Genomic DNA, 20,765 nt, shown 5'->3' on the forward strand with positions numbered 1-20,765 from the left:
TTTAAATAGTTGTCTTATAACTACAACTAGACGTTTTAAGTAAAAGTATCATATGCTGACAGAGACGCCTAACATAAAGAAAAGTTACTCCTACCCCCCAGAAAGCAAGTTTTCCCGAAATAAGTGAAATGGTTCTAACATCCAAAATAACTGAGATATAAAGTTTATTTTGGTGTCTACCTATCCCTTTTTGATACTAAGGAACTGCACCTGGATGCAGTCCTCTGTGCTTTGAACGTGTTTGCTGCATCCGATTCCACCAATTAGTTGCAATGGTGTTCTGTCTACCTGGAAGACATGTGGCGCCTTCCTGAAACAACACCATCAGTGTATGAGAACTTTGTTAGGGGCAATTTCTCAATCACAGAGAAACCTGGTCGATTTACGGCAGCTGGGGGAGATCAGAAACTGGAACAAAGTATTAACCTTCCACCCAAGTGCAGTGATGCAGTCACTGGGCATGCCAAGCAAAAACAATATGTGGCTCAGTGGGACTTGATTTACAATGAGATGATGGCAGTGAAGAATTTACATCGCCAATATACAAATGTGATGGAGCGAACCTATGATACATACAACCATCACCAATCATCTCAAGTGAACACAGACCGTAGAGAGTCACAAATTCAAGCTATGATGAAATTTGTTGAAGAGAAGGGATCCCCTCTGTCTTTTCATGCTTCTCCAATCTTGCAAACTTTTGTGACAAAAGTGGTCATGTCCAGAGAGATCAGAAATGATGTACTGTATGCATTCAACAAAGGAGAAGACAAGTACCTGAAATTTTGGCATGAGAGATTTCTCAAGAAAATGACAAGGATAAGTTACAGAATTCATCGTACTAATTTGAAAAAAATGAAAACCATCCAAAACAAACCACCAAGAACAATCAAGATGTCAGTGAATGAGATAAATATTGCAGAACGGAACACTGAAATAGTAAGGGAGTGTGGCTTTAGCACAGATGAGCTATTGAAATATGATGTTGTTCCATCTCCATTATTGTTTGATGCGAAAGGAATGATGACAAAGCCGGAACAGAGTTGTTACTGAAGGAATTGGAGGCTCATCTTAAAGCTAAAGACTACAACTATAGTCATCGTGTCAATGCTTCCTTCATCATAGATGTCATGGCTACCATTCAAAAGATTAATCTCACCAAACTCTCCAAATTCAGAGACCTCCTGGACAATTTCATAAAATTTTCAGCCATATATCGTCAGTTTGGACGCTTTGACTATGTCTTTGATATGTATTCTGAAGAGTCCTCTGTAAAGGACAGTGAGAGGAAAAGACGCACTGATGAATTACCCATTGAATACACTTCAATTGACCCATCCTCTCCACTACCAAAGGACATGGGAACTTTTTGGCCATCAAACAGCAACAAACTTCTCCTTGAAAAATTGATCTATCAGCATCTTCGTTCCAACATTGTCCCTGGGCAACATCCCATTGTACTTGAACAAGTGACTAGGGAGGATGAGCAACACCAGTGTATCATCATTAACCAAGGGGAGGAGAATACACTTGTTCAACTTCATTCAACATTTGAGGAAGCAGACATTCACCTAGTCCTCCAAGATTTGGACTCCTGGAAGAATAGGCACACGGTATGCACTGTTCTTTCCAATTACACAGATGTCGTTGTTGCCTTTCTATACCACATGCCTGTTTTTTTACTTCTCAATGTCCATGAGTTGTGAGTTCGAGCTGGAGCTGGAGATACAACCCGGTATGTGCCACTCCATACTATTTTTGAGCGCCTTGGAAGCCACCTCTGTGCAGGGTGTGACATCACAAGCAAAGTCGGCACTAAAAAGGCTGCATTGAAAGCTCAGCCTGAGAAGTTGCTAAAGCACTTCTGGCAAACTGCTACCCTATCTCAATCTGCTCTGCAGGATGCTGAATGCTACTTAGTGAAAGATTTAAAGACTAGAAGTGAGTCAAAGAGTTTCTTAGATTTAAGGACTGAAATCTTTCACTATGAAAGGGGGATTTCTCGTCAGAATCTGCCTCCAAGCAGCCAAGGCCTTCTTCCACACATAAAGCGTGAATTCTATAATGCATACACAATTATGCATGCACTAGAAATTCATCAAGAACACAAGATCTCATTAAAGCCAGAAGACTTCGGCTTCAGGCATGAGAATGCATGTCTGATACCTTCCAAGTCTTGGAAGACCCTGTAATCTCACTGTACAGTTGTCTGTTCATGCATGTGCCAGATAAACTTGTCTATGCAGGGCTGCTGCTGTCAAGTGTGTCAATTTTTGTAAGTGCAAGAGGGATGATTGCAAAAATCCCGTAGGTTAGAATATTGTTGGGGTTGTTTAGTTATACATGCTATCTAATGAAAAAGAATGAGATCATTATCATCTGAACAATAAGAACTGGTGTGCTTTGTGCAATGTAATTTGTTAGTCACCAAGGTTTGAGGTCTTCACCCTAAGTGTTACGAAATTGCCAGAAGAAAAGCCGAAGTGTTGTGGCTTTGATATCAGTAGGGATATACAAATTGTATGCATTGGCTATAATCTTCTTCACTGATTGAAATTCTGAGTGGAATACATTCATGTCTCATTATAGGAGGATTTTAATAGAAGCAGAGATTCCATTGTTACATTCACAAGTTTAAACCTGTACAGTCTACTGCCTTAATCATGATATTTGGCAACTTTTGTGAAATTATACAGTCAAAACATACCTCAGTTAGACTAATGATGATACCAATCAATTCCTTGGTGTCAAAAACATAGAGGTAGACACCAAAAATAACTTGCTGTCTCAATTATTAGGGTGTTAGAGCCATATTAATGATTTCGGGAAAAATTCTTTGTTGGTGTAGGGGTAGCTTTTCTTTATGTTAGGCATCAATGTTACCATATGATACCCTGAAATAAGAAAAACTCTAGTTGTAGTTATAAGAGAACTATTTCAGGAATCGTTTGACCAATTTTGGTTGTCCTATCTTTAATATTAAGTGAGTGAGGTGGTATTAAAGTTTGCTTGATGTTCAAACTGAAAGCGATTTTTTTTTTTTTTTTAACAAAGTCGAGCCAAATAAGACAATTTTCCACTGAAAAACATATTTTGTGTAGGTAAGTCATGAAGAAAATGGGTTCTGTATGTGTCAACCTGGAAAATAAATGTAAATTTTATTCTAAACGTGATGCATGGTCTGAAATTCCATGAAATGTAAGATTTCCTTTTGGGGGGAAATGACGCTAAAGAATTATCATAAAGTGGACTGTACAGAAAAAACGTACTTGGTGTGGAAGTATTACCCAAACTTTTTTTTGGAGGCTTTAGGGATGTGGTTCAAGAAAACACCAGATATGGCTGTAAAAGAGACATGTACACAGACACCCCCCTAGATCCAGAACTATCATGGCATTTGCTGCAAACACGCAGATATTGTAAGCACTTCCATGAAAATGCATTGGAACGTAGTGAACAGCTTTCAATATGAGTAACTCCTAAATACTGTAGTTGTATGTAAAAAAATATTAGTAAGTGGATTCAACTAATGTGATGGTGAAACAGTTGTCGCAAAAACGTTTAAAAGTTACTGGTACTGATGATAACTGTGGATATATGTTGCTGAAAATGGAAAATGATATGAATATATTGTCTATTAAATTATTTGTATGCATAAATTGTTTACATGAATATATTATATCTCCTTCACTTTTGTGACTGAGGACCAACTTCTGTAAGGAATAAAGTATGAACAGTTAAACTAGACTATAGTCTCTCTCTCTCTCTCTCTCTCTCTCTCTCTCTCTCTCTCTCTCTCTCTCTCTCTCTCTCTCTCAGTCTCTCTCTCTCTCTCTCTCTCTCTCCCTCTCTCCTTCCTCAACTTTAGTTATTCAGACTCAAGCTCTATTAGAATCAAATCCCAACCACCTCGTCGGGACCCAAAAGTCTAAAACAGTCCTTGTACTAACCTAGTCATGTACTCTCTCTCTCTCTCTCTCTCTCTCTCTCTCTCTCTCTCTCATTTTATCCCTTTCAGATCCTGGTGGGGTGAACATGAAAGTCGCTCCTCTCTTAATAGGGACACTGGCTGCCGCTCTGGTGTCGCCTACGCCCCTCCTGCACCACGCTGGTCAGCACTTCAGCAATTCATTTATCAGTCTTGTAAATGATTATATAGTACTCGTAGTCGATCTGTAGGTAATAGTTAGTAGATATGTGAGGAAACAACTTCAGTTCACTTGTAGTCGATAACAGAAGTTAAACATGGATAATGGGGTTTGATTGTAGTTTTATTTTCTTCAAAGAGAAAGCTCAAGTTGAACATTGCGTGTACAGTATTACACAAGAGCGTTCATATGCTAGCTAATATCTCGCTAGGCCCCTCTTCTCGCTCTTTCTCTGGACACCCTCTCGCCCCCCGTCGCTATCTCCCGTCTGCCTTCACGGCGAAAGTGACAGTGTTCTGTCTCCTGAAGACCATGATGAGTTCAGTGTCTGTCTTGATGTTGATGATGACCTAAGTGTCATTATTCTTAGAAGGGAAGGGGTATATTTGATTGAACAAATCATCAGTTTCGAATGGTACATGAACTATTACTGATATTGGTGATAGAGTTGCTTCTAAATATGGATAATATAACATGAAATTCCTACCTCGGAACAAAGGCTTCAAACCATGTTCATGTATGCCTTGACTAATTATCTGACGTAGATCGTGAACTGGAAGTAGGTCAATAGTGATCTTGCCATTACCAGGATTTGCAATACCTTGAATGAGTGCCCTGTAACGAACTCTAGTGTTGTCTAACTGGAGTATTATTGTGTCAATATGTTCCATGATTACTGAGAAGTGTTGGAAAAGTGTCATGTTTCCTTCCATGGCATTTATTTTGTCCACACTCTGGTGAGTTATACTTTCTCCTTTTCTTAGATTTTTCATGATCGTCTTCTTTGCTGTGTTTTGACCGGCAACGAACATGTTTTGATATGTTAGTACCTGAGCTATTTTATTAAATTCGTTATTTATTTCTTGAAGGTCTTCCTCTGTAGCCAATCCAAAGATGTTGCCTAGAATTGCACCACCCAGGTCAAATAAACCGCGCCTTTGGCAAGTACGTGTGATGTTTGTTTCCATTAAGCCTTCCGCTCCATGAGATAGGGTTTCTTGGATCATGATGAGCATGATTGACTTCCATTTCGCTAACTTCACGATTTCAGTCATTTCCTATGTTTGCTTCTGAAACATAGCCTCCTATCATAAAGTCCAGGGTCTTCAGTGGTTTGGCAATATTCTCCAAATAAGTAGTTAATTCGTATAAGAAATCCAAACTTATTTCAATACTCATGATGTCTTTCACGATTGATGTCGAGGCCATTGGAGCTATGACGCATCCTTGCCGTACTATAATGTTGAGGGTCTAAGTGAGCATATCCTCTTGCTATGCAGAGCAGAATCCATGGCATAAGTTTCTTCATCGTTACCTACCGGTAAAAGAAATCTACCAATTAGCAAATCCAGTCATGCTGTGGTCGATGATAGTGATGATGTGCGTTACAGTTGACTCATGGAGAACAATAACTTGTTTGTTGTTTCACTTATAGAAGGAGTTTAAATCGATATCTAGATCATGTAAATGCTGTGTTGTAGCATTTTTAGCAACAGTTGCACCTATGTTTGTTTGTTATGCGACCTTAATTTATTTTTGTAAGTACTGTTGTCTTCTTGATTGGTTTCATAAGTATTGTTCGGTTTCTCGGTGTTGTCCGAGATTGTATATTTATTGGCTAATTCCCTTGGGACCCGTTTTAAATGATCAACATGAAATTGCTTTTCTTCGCCACTTGACATTGTCCAAATTACTTAGTTTGCTGTCTTTTTAATTACTCTGTATGGGCCTTCAAATTTCGGTGATAATTTAGTCTCTGATATCAATGATACCATAGACAATGTCTCCTGAGCTGATAGTTGATTCTGTCGGCTTTTTATTGAATGACCCCCTCATTTCTTCCTTGGACATCGATAATTGTTTTTTCACCCTCTTGTGTATATCATGGAATTCACGCAAATTGAGCTTAGGATAATCATCGTAGTTATATATAAGCAGATTTTCTCCTTAAAAGGTAATTTTTTATCTGTCCCGTAGATAATGAAATGTGGTGTGTCCTACATATTTATTTATAGATCCATTAATTGATGCTTCTACTCTGGGAATCCAATCATCCCAGCTTGCATGATTTTCGTTGAGAATGTGTCGTAACACATCCAATACGTTTTTGTTTTGTCTCTCTACTAACCCACTGGATGCTGGGTGATAGGCTAAAACGTTAACTTTTTTTATATTGCATTCTTTACATATTTCTTGCAAGATTTCAGAATCAAATTCTCCTCCATTATTGCTTATTAGTACCTTTGGGGTCGTGAAGCGACATATGATATTATCTGTTATTGCTTTTGCTACTGTTTTTGCTGTCTTATCCTTGATTGGGACTAAAACTGCATATCGTGAGAAATGATCTGTTGCTACGAATAGGTATTGGTTGTTATTGTATGATAATGGTAACCTGAGTAAGTCAACCGCAACAATGACCCAAGGCTGATGTGGTACAGGGTAATTGCCTACAGGTGCAGGTGTCGTCATGTGGCCTTTGGTGTTTCGCTTATGCTCGCATGTCAATATGATTGTTTATTTATTTTCGTAATGATGACCAGTAGTATAACTACTGGGCATGTTTAAATGTCCTATTTTCTCCAGGATGTCCTGCACTTGGAGTATCGTGTATCGTTCTTAATACTTGAGGTATCATATCATTAGGTACAACTAATTGTTTATTATTTCTTCGGTGTTTCGGTCATCCTGGGTTGATCCTGTATAAGGCATTATTGACTCTTGTGAATTGTTCGAGTGGTGTATATAGCTTTGGTAGTTGTATGTCCTCGCCACTTTCCAACTTGTATATAACTTTAGACCACACTGGATCAAGTCTCTGTGCTTTCAAGATTTCGTCATGGTTTGGGATGTTTCCTTTGAGATCTAACGCCGCGACATGATATGTTGTCGGGTTCCTAGATAATGCATCAGCTACTTAATTCATTTTCCCTTGTATGTAGTGAATCTTCAACTGTACATTTCCAACTTGTTCTCCTTCCAGAGAGTAGTTATTCTTGGAACATACCCACGAGTGGTTTATGGTCGGTGAATAAGTGAATTTCATAACCATATACCAAATCTCGAAACTTGTTTAATGCAAAGACCACTACAAGTGCCTCTAAGTCGGTAGTGAAATAATTTTTCTCTGCATCTTTTATTTGTCTGCTGGTGAATGCAATTGGTTGATTTTTTCCACCCTTAGCTTCTTGCATCAATACAGCCCATAATCCTTTAATAGATGCATCTGTGCAAAATATAAATGGTTTTGTGAAATCAGGATAAGCCAAGCATGGTGCATTTGTGAGTTTATCTTTTAATTCATTAAATGCTAGTTTTTGTTCTTCTCCCCATTGGAATATAACATCTTTTTTGAGTAGCTGGAATAGAGGAAAAGCTATATGAGAGAATTGTTGGATAAAAGATCCGTAATATCCTGCCAGATATAAAAAATGTCTGACTTCCTCTATATTTTTGGGTTCAGGGAAATCCCATACTGCCTGTATTTTGTCCTCAGATGTATGGATTCTATCTGGATTCACTTTGTGGCCTAAGAATTATATTTCCTTAAAGCAAAAATTGAATTTAGACAGCTAAATTTTTAAACCAGCATCACCAAGCTTTTGTAGGAGTTGGTCTAATTTCTGGAGATGTTCCTTTATGTTTTTAATTACAATAATTATGTCATCAACATATACGAATATTCCTTTTCCTAGGATTCCGGACAATACATAATTCATTAATCGTTGGAACATGCCTTGTGCTGTCCTCAGTCCCATTGGCATTTGTTTGTATTGGTAATGGCCTGTATTTGTGGAGAAGGCAGTGTATTTACGTGACTTCTCATCTAATGTTATTTGATAACAGCCATTAAGCAAATCGATTGTGGAAAACACATTATTTTCTAGTCCAATTTTTTGCAGGACGTCATTTAGGAATGGCATGGGAAACCAGTCTGGGGTTGTGTGATTATTTAGTTTACGGTAATATCTACTACCGCGCACATTTCTCCCTTTCATTTGGGCACGAAAAATAATGGGGCATTCCAAGGGGAGACTGATGGCTCAATAATAGCCAGTCTTAGCATATTATCAACATATACTGTTTTTTTTTTTTTTTTTTTTTTTTTTTTACGTGTCCGACTCTGGGCAAAGGCTCAGGGCCTATTTCTTGGGGGCAGTGGCCTATCCCAAGGCCCAGTAGTCCTCCTACACCTCCACATGTCACCACTTCGGCGCTAACACCCACCGTCCATATTGAATACATGCTAGGGCTGTCTCATACAGGACTAGTGTACTGGTATTAGCGGGGGTACTTTTATGACATGTCGGCGGGTCATCTGGTAGATCAGGAAAGTCTGCTTTTAGGAAATTCAAATCCTTAAACTGTTCCCTGCCCCAGCCGGGATTCGATCCTGGGTCCATTAGGACTGCAACCCGCCTCTCTACCGATTCAGCCAGAACTCTTTAGGCAGGTACATAAATAGGTTGTGTGTCTGGGTGCATGTTACTCTTGTGATTAATCAGGTTAATACACTCTAATTGTTTTCCAGGTAATGCTACCATTTGTTGATGCTTTTCCAATAAATTTAACGATCGATTTCTTCATTAAATTGTCCTGAGTAAATAAAATTTTCTTTTATGCTTCCTCTGTCCATAGATTTTATCTTACTTGCTATAGAAGTCAAGTTTTTTCATCTGTACTTCTCCATCCATGTGATCAATTAGGAACACCTGATTTTGCCCATGGTTATCCACCTGACATAATGCATTTTCTACTGACACTCCTATCACTTTACATAATTCATCTAAGACAAGAATGGTACTATTCTTCAATTTTCTCTTTATGATAACTTTTATGTATGAGTTAGGCGGAATAACTATATCATTGGTGAGATGGGCGGGAAAAACTGATGAGTCAGTACTGTTACCTCGGTCTCCAGTCCGGGAGGCTGTGAGGGGTGGTGTGAGTGGATCTATACCCTCTCTGTTTGTGTATTTCTGTTTAGGGTTTTAATATTTCCATTTCTTTTTGGTTCTAATTCTTTTGGATAATAATTCCTCTATGAATGCATTATTAAAGTCTATCCCATTCATTTGTGGGAGTAAAATTATTTTCTCTGTTCTCATTGTTCTTAAACCTAGCAACATATTACATTTTATTGCTAAGATTTCAACAACATAGAAAAATGCAAAAATTGGTCTTGTAGTTCGTGTGAAACTGATGGTTAACCGTATCATGCCTTTTACTGTAATTTGTTTGCCATCTACCACATATAAGTCTCAGTCAGATACTTCTAGAAAAGTTACTTTTTTCTTATTTCTAGAAATCCTATCTAATTCTTCTTTTGTTATTAAATTCACTGAAGAGCCTCTATCCAAGAATAAAGAAATGTTTTGTTCTTCACATAAAGCTGGTATCAAGATACACTCACTTCCCAAAATGCCTTCTATGTGAATTTTAGACTTGGCTTTCTCTATGATTGTTCGTTTTTTGTCGTGGCTTGATCTTCCCCCGACTTAAAAAATAGAATTAAGTTTTAAGAATATATGGAGTGGAGGGGAAATTGTTGAGTGCTGTGAAGAGTATGTACGAGGGAGCTAGGGCTACGGTGCGAGTGGATGGTGAGCTGAGTGAGTTCTTTGATCTCAATGTGGGACTGAAATAGGGGTGTGTAATGTCTCCATGGCTGTTTAATATATATATGGATGGGGTCGTAAAGGAGGTACAAGGTAGGGCAGTGGATGTGGGGGTGGCCCTAATGAATGAGGGTGAGATTTGGAAGCTTCCGGTGTTGCTGTTTGCTGATGATACAGTATTGTTGAGTGAAGATGAATGGGAGTTGCAAGGTTTGGTGAATGAATTTGGGACAGTGTGTAGGAGGAGGAAGCTGAAAGTTAATGTAAACAAAAGTAAAGTTATGGTGTTTGAGAGGAATGAAGTCACAGAGTGTGCAGTGAGGTTGGATGGTGAGGATATGGAGAATGTGAGTGCATTCAAGTACTTGGGTAGTGTGATGAGTAAGGATGGAACTTTGGGGGATGAAGTACGTGAAAGGGTACAGCAGGGAAGGAAGGTTGTTGGCACACTGAAAGCAGTGATGAGAAATAGGGAGGTGAGTATGGAAGTTAAGAAGTCTCTGCATGATGGTATTGTGATCCCTACCCTGACGTATGGAAGCGAGGCGTGGACCTTGCAAGAGGGGAACAAGTCAAGAGTGAGAGCAGTGGAAATGAGTTACTTGAGAGGAGCATGTGGAGTGACATGGAGGGACAGGTTGACGAATGAAGAAGTGAAGGAACGTTGTGGGGTAGATGTGGATGTGGTTGAAAAGATTAGGAGAAATACACTGAGGTGGTTTGGACATGTGGAGAGGATGGAGAGTGAAAGACTGACTAAGAGGGTGTATGTGGGTGAGGTGGAGGGAGGGAGAGGGAGGGGTAGACCGAGGATGAGGTGGAGGGATGGAGTTGAGAGGTATATGAGGGAGGGGGGGGTGAGTTGGGGGGAGGGGAGTCAAATGGTGGGTGACAGAGTGACTTGGAGGCGTTTTGTCTGCGGCCACCCTTTGCGGGATTAGGGCGTCGGGCTATAGATAGATAGATAGAAGTTTTTCTTCTGTCTTACAGTTGGAGGTCCAGTAACCCTGGGACTTGTGATGTTTGCAGTATGGGTCACACCCTTGTGCCTTTTATTTATCTTCTTTTGTTTGGATAAAGCATTCATTCTTTGTGTGTACTGGGTTCGCACAATAGTAACACAAAGTGGACCTATCTCCCGAATGTGATCCTCGAGATGACTTCGAATTTTGTGGCTGTTTGTTCTGTCTGTTTTCGGGTCACGACCGATTTTGTTCTTTGTTCTGGGTAGCTGTAGCTGTTTTCACGGCCGACAATGTGTCTGTCATTCTCATTCTAGCAGAATTTGACTGTTTCGGTCACCCATGCTTTGCTGCAATTCATCTCTACCTCATTCAAAAAATCTAGCAAGCACATTCCTGGGGTGTAAGGAATTGTTTTAGAGATCTTAAGAACCCTATCGGGTAATTTTCACAGAGCAGTTACAAAACCAACGACGTCTACGACATGCACCGGTGATATCTTTCCATCATCTGTTAGCCAGTTTGAGTTTTCTAAAGTAGCTAATAATGTTCTCTTAATTGTGAAAACATCTGCTGTTATTTCACTCAGGATTTGTTGTGTGTTGTCTCATAAGATCCACAATCTTATGTAATTCTGGGATTATACCTGGCAAAAAGTTTATACCTCCAGAGACTTTCTTCAAGAATTCTGCCTTAAACTCCTCATATGTCTTTGCGTGTAGGAGTTTATCTGATCTAAGTTGCCTGCTGGACAATTCTCTTGGTTTATCCATGACGAAAATATTATTTTCTCATGTTCATCTGTTACATGTCTCTTAACAAAGAGTTGTTCATATTGGCTTATGAGAGACATTACATAGATGCGATCCTTTTACGTGCCTGAGAATTTTGGGATGTTCTTATCCTCATGATAAACGTAAACATGAGGTGGGGATGTTTGAGTTGTGGTGTTGCCTTGGTTAGCTATTTTGGTTGGTTGTTTTGTTAAGTTCACTTGCAGTTCTTTGTTGTTACGTGAAGGATTAGTGGAAAATGTTTTACCTGACGTATGAACTCTCATAAGTAAGTTTTCGTAAATATATATGGCAGAGCTAAAGTCCTCATTTTCTACATCAGAGTGAGTTTCCCAATGATCATCAGTATCATCTAAAAATAAGGTATTTGTTTCTTTATCTTTGCTTTGTGGAGAATTTTGTGTGTTTGGTTTGGTTTCCTGTTGTTCTCCTAAATGTGGATCTGCAGTTGCCACTAAGTGTATATCCTCTGGCACTAATACTGGTGGTGTTGAAAATATTCCCGTCATATCACTCAGCTAAAACAAACTCATTTTGCTAGGGTATGGTGTTACGGAACACTTATTTTATGTATGTGTTAACTGTATAGGTGAATAAATGATTATTAATAAACTTTTACAACGCTGGGTGGTAACCATATAACCAAACCATACGTGCTCCCTACGTGTGAACAAGTGGGTTGGTGGAGGGTTAGTGCCCCTCCCCTTAAAACAAATAACTCAAAGTCAAATGGCCACCCCTTAAGGGATTATGGTGTCTGGCGATAGATAGATAGATAGAATAGAAAGGTTTTAAGTATGTATATGTATATATAAAAATATTTAAAGGAGGTGATTGTACCTAATTTTAAGCACTGGGATAAAATAAGTAAAAGTATAATCACCCACTTAAAAGATGTCACTCTCGGAGACTCAGAGGTGTGTTGATAAATGTCACTCTCGGAAACTCAGGGCTGTGTTGATAAAGCAGGGTTGATTGTAGTGCAGAATAACTGCAGTCATACTCGAATCTAGCCATACAAAATCGAATTCCCACGCGATAACTGCTGAGAATAAATTAGTTTGAGTAGGAATGCGTGAGTAAAGATGGGTAACAAGTGGTGGGTGAGATGTCTGGGTCAGAGGTACAGTACATGGTGGTTGTTGCTGGCGTTGTCTGACCTCTTCATTTATGTGCCAGCGTGGTGATGGAGGAGACGGAGGGGGGTTGGAGAGGATGGTGGGGTTAGGTGGTTGTAGTTGTGGTTGTGATTTACTTGGTGGATGAAGACTGCCGCTACTTGTAGGTGCGTGCAGATTATTATAGAGGTGTCTCGTAGACTTGTTACTTGTAGTTAATCATAGAGCTTATTTTTCCTCATTCGTAACTCGTTCGTCTTACTGTATACTCGATTGTGGTTACTTGATCGTAGAATTGTAGTTTCTTGATAACATAGACTCGTAGATTCGATGGTTCGTTGACTTGTTGAGCTGTAGGCTTGTTGGCTTGTTTGCTCGTAGGCATTGGTTCGTACGTTCGCGCCACCATAATAACATGTCAGTCTTGTAATTGATTATATAGTAGTCGTAGTCGATCTGTATGTAACAGTGAGTAGATATCTGAGGAAACAACTTCAGTTCACTTGTAGTCGATGACAGAAGTTAAGGATGGATACTGGAGTTTGATTGTAGTTTTACTGTCTTCAAAGGGAAAGCTCAAGTTGAACACTGGGTGTATTACACAAGAGCGTTTATATGCTAGCTAACTTCACGCTAGACCCCTCTTCTCACTCTCTCTCGACAACCTTTCGCCCCCATCGCTGTCTCCCTTCTGCCTGTCTAATTCCTCCTTTCTCGTATAGGAGAGCTTGTGTCACATGTACTGTACATACGGGATTGTTCTAGAAGCCTGTGTGTGTGTGTGTGTGTGTGTGTGTGTGTGTGTGTGTGTGTGTGTGTGTGTGTGTGTGTGTGTGTGTGTGTGTGTGGTTGGTCACGAGGCACTGTTTGTTGGCCATCGTGCTATGTGAGACATTCCACAGAGGTGCTACATCATTTCCTTTCCCACACCTACCTTGACTTCACCCTTCAGACTACACTTTTAGGTTCCTATCTATTATGCATTGTATTATGATAACTTAGAGTCCTAACACATTTACCCCTTCAACCCGTGGATGCATTTTACATTTTCTTGCCAGTTACAGACTAATTTACTCAGACTGGGAGAGAGTCTTCAGACTGATCCGGGTAGACAAAATCATAGTGAACCCTGTGAGTCTGAGAGGGCTTTCTTAAGTTGAACAAGATAAGAAAAACTTATATAGTAGAACAAGGCAAAAAGAATTATTTCCTCATTTAAAAAGTTGTTCGTCTGGGGAGATATGGCAGGTTCTGAGTGGCGGACCTACGTCATGTATTACTAGGAAGGGAATGTGAGCACAGTTGTTTCCTTCTCATCAATACAGGAAGACTGTCCCGACGATACTCTTGAATCCAGGTTTAAAAGTGAGTAAAATTAGACAAAAGGTACTGTGGAGTGCCAGACTTGATAAATGGGCAGTCCGCTGGGATGTCAGGTAGTCCTGACATTTACATATTGCCAGAATTAACTGAAATTAAAACGACAAAAAGCGTTTATTCGGATTTGAAGACAGGACATAATCAATCATAAACTGTATGTGGTACGTCATGTTTATTTTTATTTTTTATTTTTTGGAATTTTTTTCAAATTGGTACTATTTTGTTCTGTTTTGGTGGTGCATCGGAATAGCAGTGTGGAAAATTTCTTAGTCCGTCATAAATTCTGGTAGTTCGTTCACTTACACTTGACCCAGATTTGTATCCTTTTGCATCATAGCTACCGTAACTCAAGGGCAGAATAAGGCGATACAAAGGCTCTACATCCTCTCCACAACACGTTTTTTATGATTAGCTCCATATTCTTGTATTAATCTCTTGTTATATATAGCTCTTCATTCAAGATGGAACGATGACAGTTTCAGTTCAAGTAGAAGCGAACAGGGTATAGTGCTGGACGAACAGACTACCGCCAGTTTCAAACACTGATTGCATCTTCCCCCAATCCTCCCCCCCGCGAAAAAAAAAAAAACGTATTTACACTTCTGTCATGTCATCAAGTCGCAGCGCTGTGATTATAAGACACAGCAGAACAAGATCTCACTAAATTCACTGCTTATGACCAAGAGTACCTTCATAGCCCCTTCAATAGAAGTCTGAAGAGTGGGTGGTAGCAGCAGCAGCAGCACCAGCAGCAGTTGTAGTAGTAGTAGTAGTATTTGTAGTAGTAGTAATATTACTATTATTATTATTATTATTATTATTATTATTATTATTATTATTATTATTGGTAGTAGTAGTAGTAGTAGTAGTAGTAGTAGTAATATTATTATTATTATTATTATTATTATTATTATTGGTAGTGGTAGTAGTAGTAGTAGTAGTAGTAGTAATATCATTATTATTATTATTATTATTATTATTATTATTGGTAGTAGTAGTAGTAGAGTAGTAGTAGTAGTAGTAGTAGTAATATTATTATTATTATTATTATTATTATTGGTAGTAGTAGTAGTAGAGTAGTAGTAGTAGTAGTAGGAATATTATTATTATTATTATTATTAGTAGTAGTAGTAGTAGTAGTAGTAGTAGCAGCTACAGCAATAGTAGTACTACCTTAACGCCTGAAGACCCATTACTAATAAACAAGGCTCCACATTATTGCACCACACCAATTGGCCACCTACTTAACCCTTGAACAAAGAAGCGTTGTTTTACTTCATATCAAACTTTAAATACATATCATTATCAGTTCAGTCGATTATTAGTATAAGTCAAAACAATTAGATTTTAACTAATATGCATAACTAGAGAAAAACGAGCAAACTGCTTCATAACTTAATCATATTATCTACAAAAACAGAAGTAAAACAAGCACATTCTTCATTTATATCAAATCTAAATTTAAAATTCGTATAGTAAAACAGTAGTTCTAGTGACATTATATTTAAATTTCATTTAAAAGTACTACAAAAAGTAGCCATAATTATTATCATTAATACTGTACTACAGTATAAAAACTTTAACACCATGGCCACGCCACAGTATTGTTGTCAGTGCTCCAGTAGGCAGCATAAGTGTATCAGGTGCTCATGTGCAACAAATAGGTCACCGGGTACATACTGTAGGATGGGACCTTTCTGTATGAATGTGTTAGGGAATCACAGCCCACCAGAAGCGGCACTTGACCGCTTCCAACATGGCAGGCGACAGATTGGTGACATGGAAATTGATGGGGCGGTCACTGACAATATGCACGATCACACGGACATGCGTGGTGGTGAAAGACCCCGTGGTGAAGCGAGGGATAGGGATGGACGCCAAGATGCGAGAGATCTGGAAGCGCTGGGTGGGTTAAATCGCCATGGGGAAGTGAATAGTAGTGAAGTTGGGGGTGAGGAACATCATGAGGTTTACTGTATAATAGAAATGAAACTCAGGATGAAGACCACCATAGAGGAGTGCATGAAAGAGGGAATCATCCAGGTATTATACGCCCTCAGAAAGGTAGTGACACAAACAACGAGGAAGCAGAACAGCCTCAAAGGTCTGTGCGAGAAGGTCGTCCCACATACTGGATGGGCAAATCCCGAGAAAATGCAGTAACTTGGGTGAACACCACATATAATGAAATAGTTGGATGGTCCTCAAGTAACTTTTTTGAACCTCCCAAATGCAATGCTACAACTGACATGATCAAGGAAATCATTCGCCTGATATCCAACTACAACAATTACACACCCATTGCCTCATTCTCTCTTAATGTCCTTGCACTAATACCACATCTCTTCCTCAACAAGACCCGCCCAAGAGCTAGCATTGCAGAAAATATTATGGCCATCCAAAGGCGGGTTGAAACATGGACAAGAGGTGAAATCGACAACCTACTTGAGGAAGCAAGGGGCTTGCAGATGAGAATAAACAACCGAGGCAGAAGAAATCAAAATACCAACGATGTTGCAAGGATTTTTGGCAGCAAGATGAGACAGGGGAAGGTCTCAATGGCAACAAGATCCCTGTCAGCTGAATCACCAAACGGAGTACTTGACCTGACAGATGAAACAATGCAACAACTAAAAGAAAAACACCCGACTGCACGACAAGCAAGTGCCCAGTCAAAGCTTGACGGCAACTACACTCCTCCCAATCCCATCATATATGACAGGATAACTGGAGATATGGTGTGGCGGAAGGCAATGCACACACAGGGAGGGGCAGGACCGTCAGGCCTGGATGCAAAATCTTGGCGAGTAATCCTCAGTAGCTTCAAGTTTGGGGAGGCAGCAACTGACCTATGTAACATCATTGCCTCACTGGCGAGGAAGCTGGCTTCAAGTCAGTGCAGTAACATCGAAGCACTGACGGCTTGCAGACTAATCCCCCTTGATAAGAATCCTGGATGCCGGCCCATTGGGGTGGGTGAAGTCTTAATACGGATTATAGGAAAATGCATCATGGAGGTGGTGAAAGATAATGTGAAGCAGGCAGTTGGCAACCTCCAGGTGTGTGCATGCCAGCAGGCAGGAGGTGAGGCAGCAGTTCACTCTATGAGGAAATATTTGAGGAAGAGGACTGTCAGGCAGTATCATTAGTTGATGCCTCAAATTCATTTAATTCCATCAACCGGGAGGCAATGCTGCACAACATCAAGGTTAAATGCCCAGCATTTGCCCAATATGTGGAAAACACCTACAAAGAACCAGCAGACCTCTACATTGTGGGTAAGACAGCGGCTCACGATGTAGGTGTAATCCAGTCCACAGAAGGAACTACCCAGGGGGACCCCGTTGCCATGGCTATGTATGCCCTGGCTGACAGTGCTGCAACAACAGATCAAATATGAGGCCACCAATGTAAAACAGGTAGCCTATGCAGATGATCTCACGGGTGCTGGCAAGGTTGAGAATGTGAGGAAATGGTGGGACCTTGTAACATCTCATGGCCCTGAAATAGGTTACTACCCTAATGCAAGTAAGTCCATCTTGATCGTGAAACCAGCTTACTATCAAGATGCACAAGAAGCATTTAGAGGCACAAACGTGATAGTGACCAAGGAAGGTCAGAGGCATCTAGGGGCTGTGAGTGGAACTGAGGAATTCAAAGACAAATACATGAGTGATGGGTAGATGAAATTCATACAGTATCCAGCCACGTAAAAATAGAACCCCATGCAGCATACAGTGCATTTACCTATGGTGTAAAGCACAAGTGGACCTTCGTGATGAGGACCATGCCAGACATCGAGCTGCTGCTACAATGACTGGAGGATGCAATCAGGGATTCATTCCTCCCATCTCTAACCAATGGCCACATCCCCACACCAGAAGATAGGGACCTTCTAGCACTACCACCCAGGATGGGAGGCCTTGGCATTATAAATCCAGTAGCCATGGCAAGCTATGAACACAGAAATTCACTCAGGCTTACCGGATCCTTGTCACAGAAGATATGCGCCCAGATTGAGAAGAGTGAAATCGACCACCAAAGGCAGAAAGACATAAAGACACAGATAAGCAAGGAGCGAGAAGCAAGACAAAAAGACCAGCTGCAGCACATAATCGAACATCTAACACCAGACCAGTGCAGAAGAGTTGAAATTGCACAGGAGGTTGGGGCATCGAACTGGCTCTCAACCCTGCCTCTCAAGGCAAAAGGCTTCCACTTCAACAAACAAGAATTTATTGACGCCATAGCCTTGAGATATGGGTGGCCAATAGAGAACCTACCTCAACACTGTGCCTGTGGTACTGCCTTTGATGCAAACCATGCAATGGTATGCAAGAAGGGAGGCTTTGTTTGCATCCGACACGATGAAGTACGCGACCTCACTGCCAAAATGCTGCAGGAAATATGCCATGATGTCACGATTGAGCCAGCTCTGCTACCCCTGAACGGCGAGCACTTCACCCACAGAACAACAAACACATCAAATGATGCAAGAGTGGATGTCAGTGCTCGAGGTTTCTGGACACGTGGGCAGAGGGCGTTCTTCGACATCAGGATATTCGATCCCATGGCAGCATGTCATCGTGAACTGTCTCTCGAAGCTGCACACAAGAGGAATGAACAAGAAAAAAATAGAAATTATCAAGAAAGGATCCAACATGTGGACCACGGTCGATTCACTCCCCTTGTGTTCACGACATCATGTGGGATGGGTCCAGAGGCAGTGAGATTCTATTCGAGACTGGCAGATGTTCTATCTGAGAAGAAACGTCAACCGCAGAGTTCTGTTATGGCCAGGATGAGATGTCTACTCTCATTCTCCCTCGTGAGGTCTGCTCTGCTATGTCTTAGGGGCACAAGATCATCAGCCCTCAGGCCTGTCTCTCTGGCGGGTATGGATTACGAAGCTACAGTGGTCGAGAGTCGCATAGACCAGCGAATCCAGTAGTTTAATGTCTTTATTTCCACTGTAATTTCAATAAATAAAAAAATAAAATAATAATAGTAATAGTAGATGGTTGGTAACCACAGCCGTTGGCGTGCTTTGGGGCCAACGGATTGTAATATGAGGGTTAGTGTTAACCTTCACATTACAACTCCAAATGGTGAACTGTATTAGGAAGGTTGGTTTTGATCTTCACAATATAATTCCCCAATGGATGGAGGTGATTTTAATTATAAAAAAAAGAGTAGTAGTAGTAGTAATAGTAGTAGTAGTGGTAGTAGTAGCACCTGCAGCCCCAGGATCCACTGGATGTGAACCCAGTGGACTGAAAGCTGAAATCACCCTTCTCCTGCAGTCCACCATCCTCCTTTTGTGGAAGAGGGAGGGTTGGGGGAGAGGGAGGGAAATGAGGGATCTTTGTATGATCAGGCAGCGGAGCCACCTGGTCATACCGTGCCACCACATAAAGGTGCCCCTCTGCAGCACCATTAAAAGTAGGTGAAGGTTGCTACAGCTTCGATAACCAGCCATGCAAATATCTTACACTAAGGCAGAGGGCTAGCCACAGGTATGCTGAATTAGCGTACAAGTTGAGATTCACACATACAGTACTTACAACACACTTCTTAGAGCTTTCTAACTTCTTTCTCAAGGAGGGTAGCAGATATCACCATAGCACTTATGACACACAACACTGCCGACATATTCACTGCGTGTCACAAAGAGTGATTATGAGGGAAGGGATGGTGTGGATGGGAAATTCACCTACATTTGAAGAAATATCAGCTAAGTTACTTATTACAAATGGCCTTAGAGCAACTATAAAATACAAACCCTGAATATCAAAAGTGAATAAATAAATAAATAAATAATTAAATAAATCAGGCTACGACGAGCAAATGGGCATACATGAAAACTTGGGAAGACATCACTTGAATCGATCATACTTCTTTCTGTAGTTTGATCTCATTTCTTATTTATTTCTCATAACTATTCGTGTCATTTGAAGATTCCTAGTTAACAATATGTGGGAAGGCATCGTCTGAGCTGACCTTAGAAAAAAATGATATCTCTTCGTCATCATTTGTAATATTTCTTTGTGTCATTTCAGGACTGCCAGTGAACAACACCTTGAACATCAACGCCCTGGAGTCTGTTCTGACAACACTAAGTGACGCGCGCAGCTCACTGGTGTTTATCACTGATGGTACCAAAACTACCACCTCCTTTCTTAATGTGAGTCCTCGGTTATAATATTCTAGTATATCGTAGTAATCCACCCACATAAGTGTCTCTATTATATTCGTTTAAGCAGTATTTTGTGACTCCTGCCGGACCGCTATACTGCTTTTACTTTAATCTGGTCTAAAATTGTCATCTTTCCATCTTCAGTGCTCAGCTATTACGATAAATTAACAATGAAATACAATGTAAGCATGAAGAAATTGAATGGAAATGATGTAGAGGCATAGTGTTCTCTTTTTCCCTTAATGATCTGCGTGCAATAAGGTGTAAGAGAACGAAAATGTAAGCCAAGTTAAGATAAAAAGGGTATAATCCATATGGCCATAATAGAACACTTTATTGTCAAAGGAGAAGTAGCTCACCTCATCCAAAGTTTCACACATGGACATAAGTGTGGAAGGCTACGGGAGAGAAGTTCATGTGGAAAGTTTGTTGCTTGTGATTCTCATTGTATCTAGAAAACCTGGACAAAATGCAAATATGTAAGAACAAATGAAAAGAGCCTACTGTGTTTAATACCACTTCGGCAGTTTGTGATTATTAGTAGTAAAA

At 40.2% G+C, this 20,765-nt stretch overlaps 1 protein-coding gene across 1 annotated transcript in view; it reads left to right on the top strand.

Moving 5' to 3' along the window:
• The window catches only part of LOC145397164 (uncharacterized), a 102,230-nt gene that overhangs the window by 39,125 nt on the left and 42,340 nt on the right, over positions 1-20,765 (top strand). Inside the window, exons 2-4 of the mRNA XM_080270361.1 lie at positions 1,019-1,497; positions 1,789-1,941; positions 20,080-20,204. Coding sequence (XP_080126487.1) covers positions 1,019-1,497; positions 1,789-1,941; positions 20,080-20,204 — 757 coding nt within the window. The remainder of the gene's footprint in view (positions 1-1,018; positions 1,498-1,788; positions 1,942-20,079; positions 20,205-20,765) is intronic.

Source organism: Coenobita brevimanus, chromosome 40, assembly GCF_032717465.1.
Source record: "Coenobita brevimanus isolate Jiangsu-jjx chromosome 40, ASM3271746v2, whole genome shotgun sequence".
Lineage (NCBI taxonomy): Eukaryota > Metazoa > Arthropoda > Malacostraca > Decapoda > Coenobitidae > Coenobita > Coenobita brevimanus.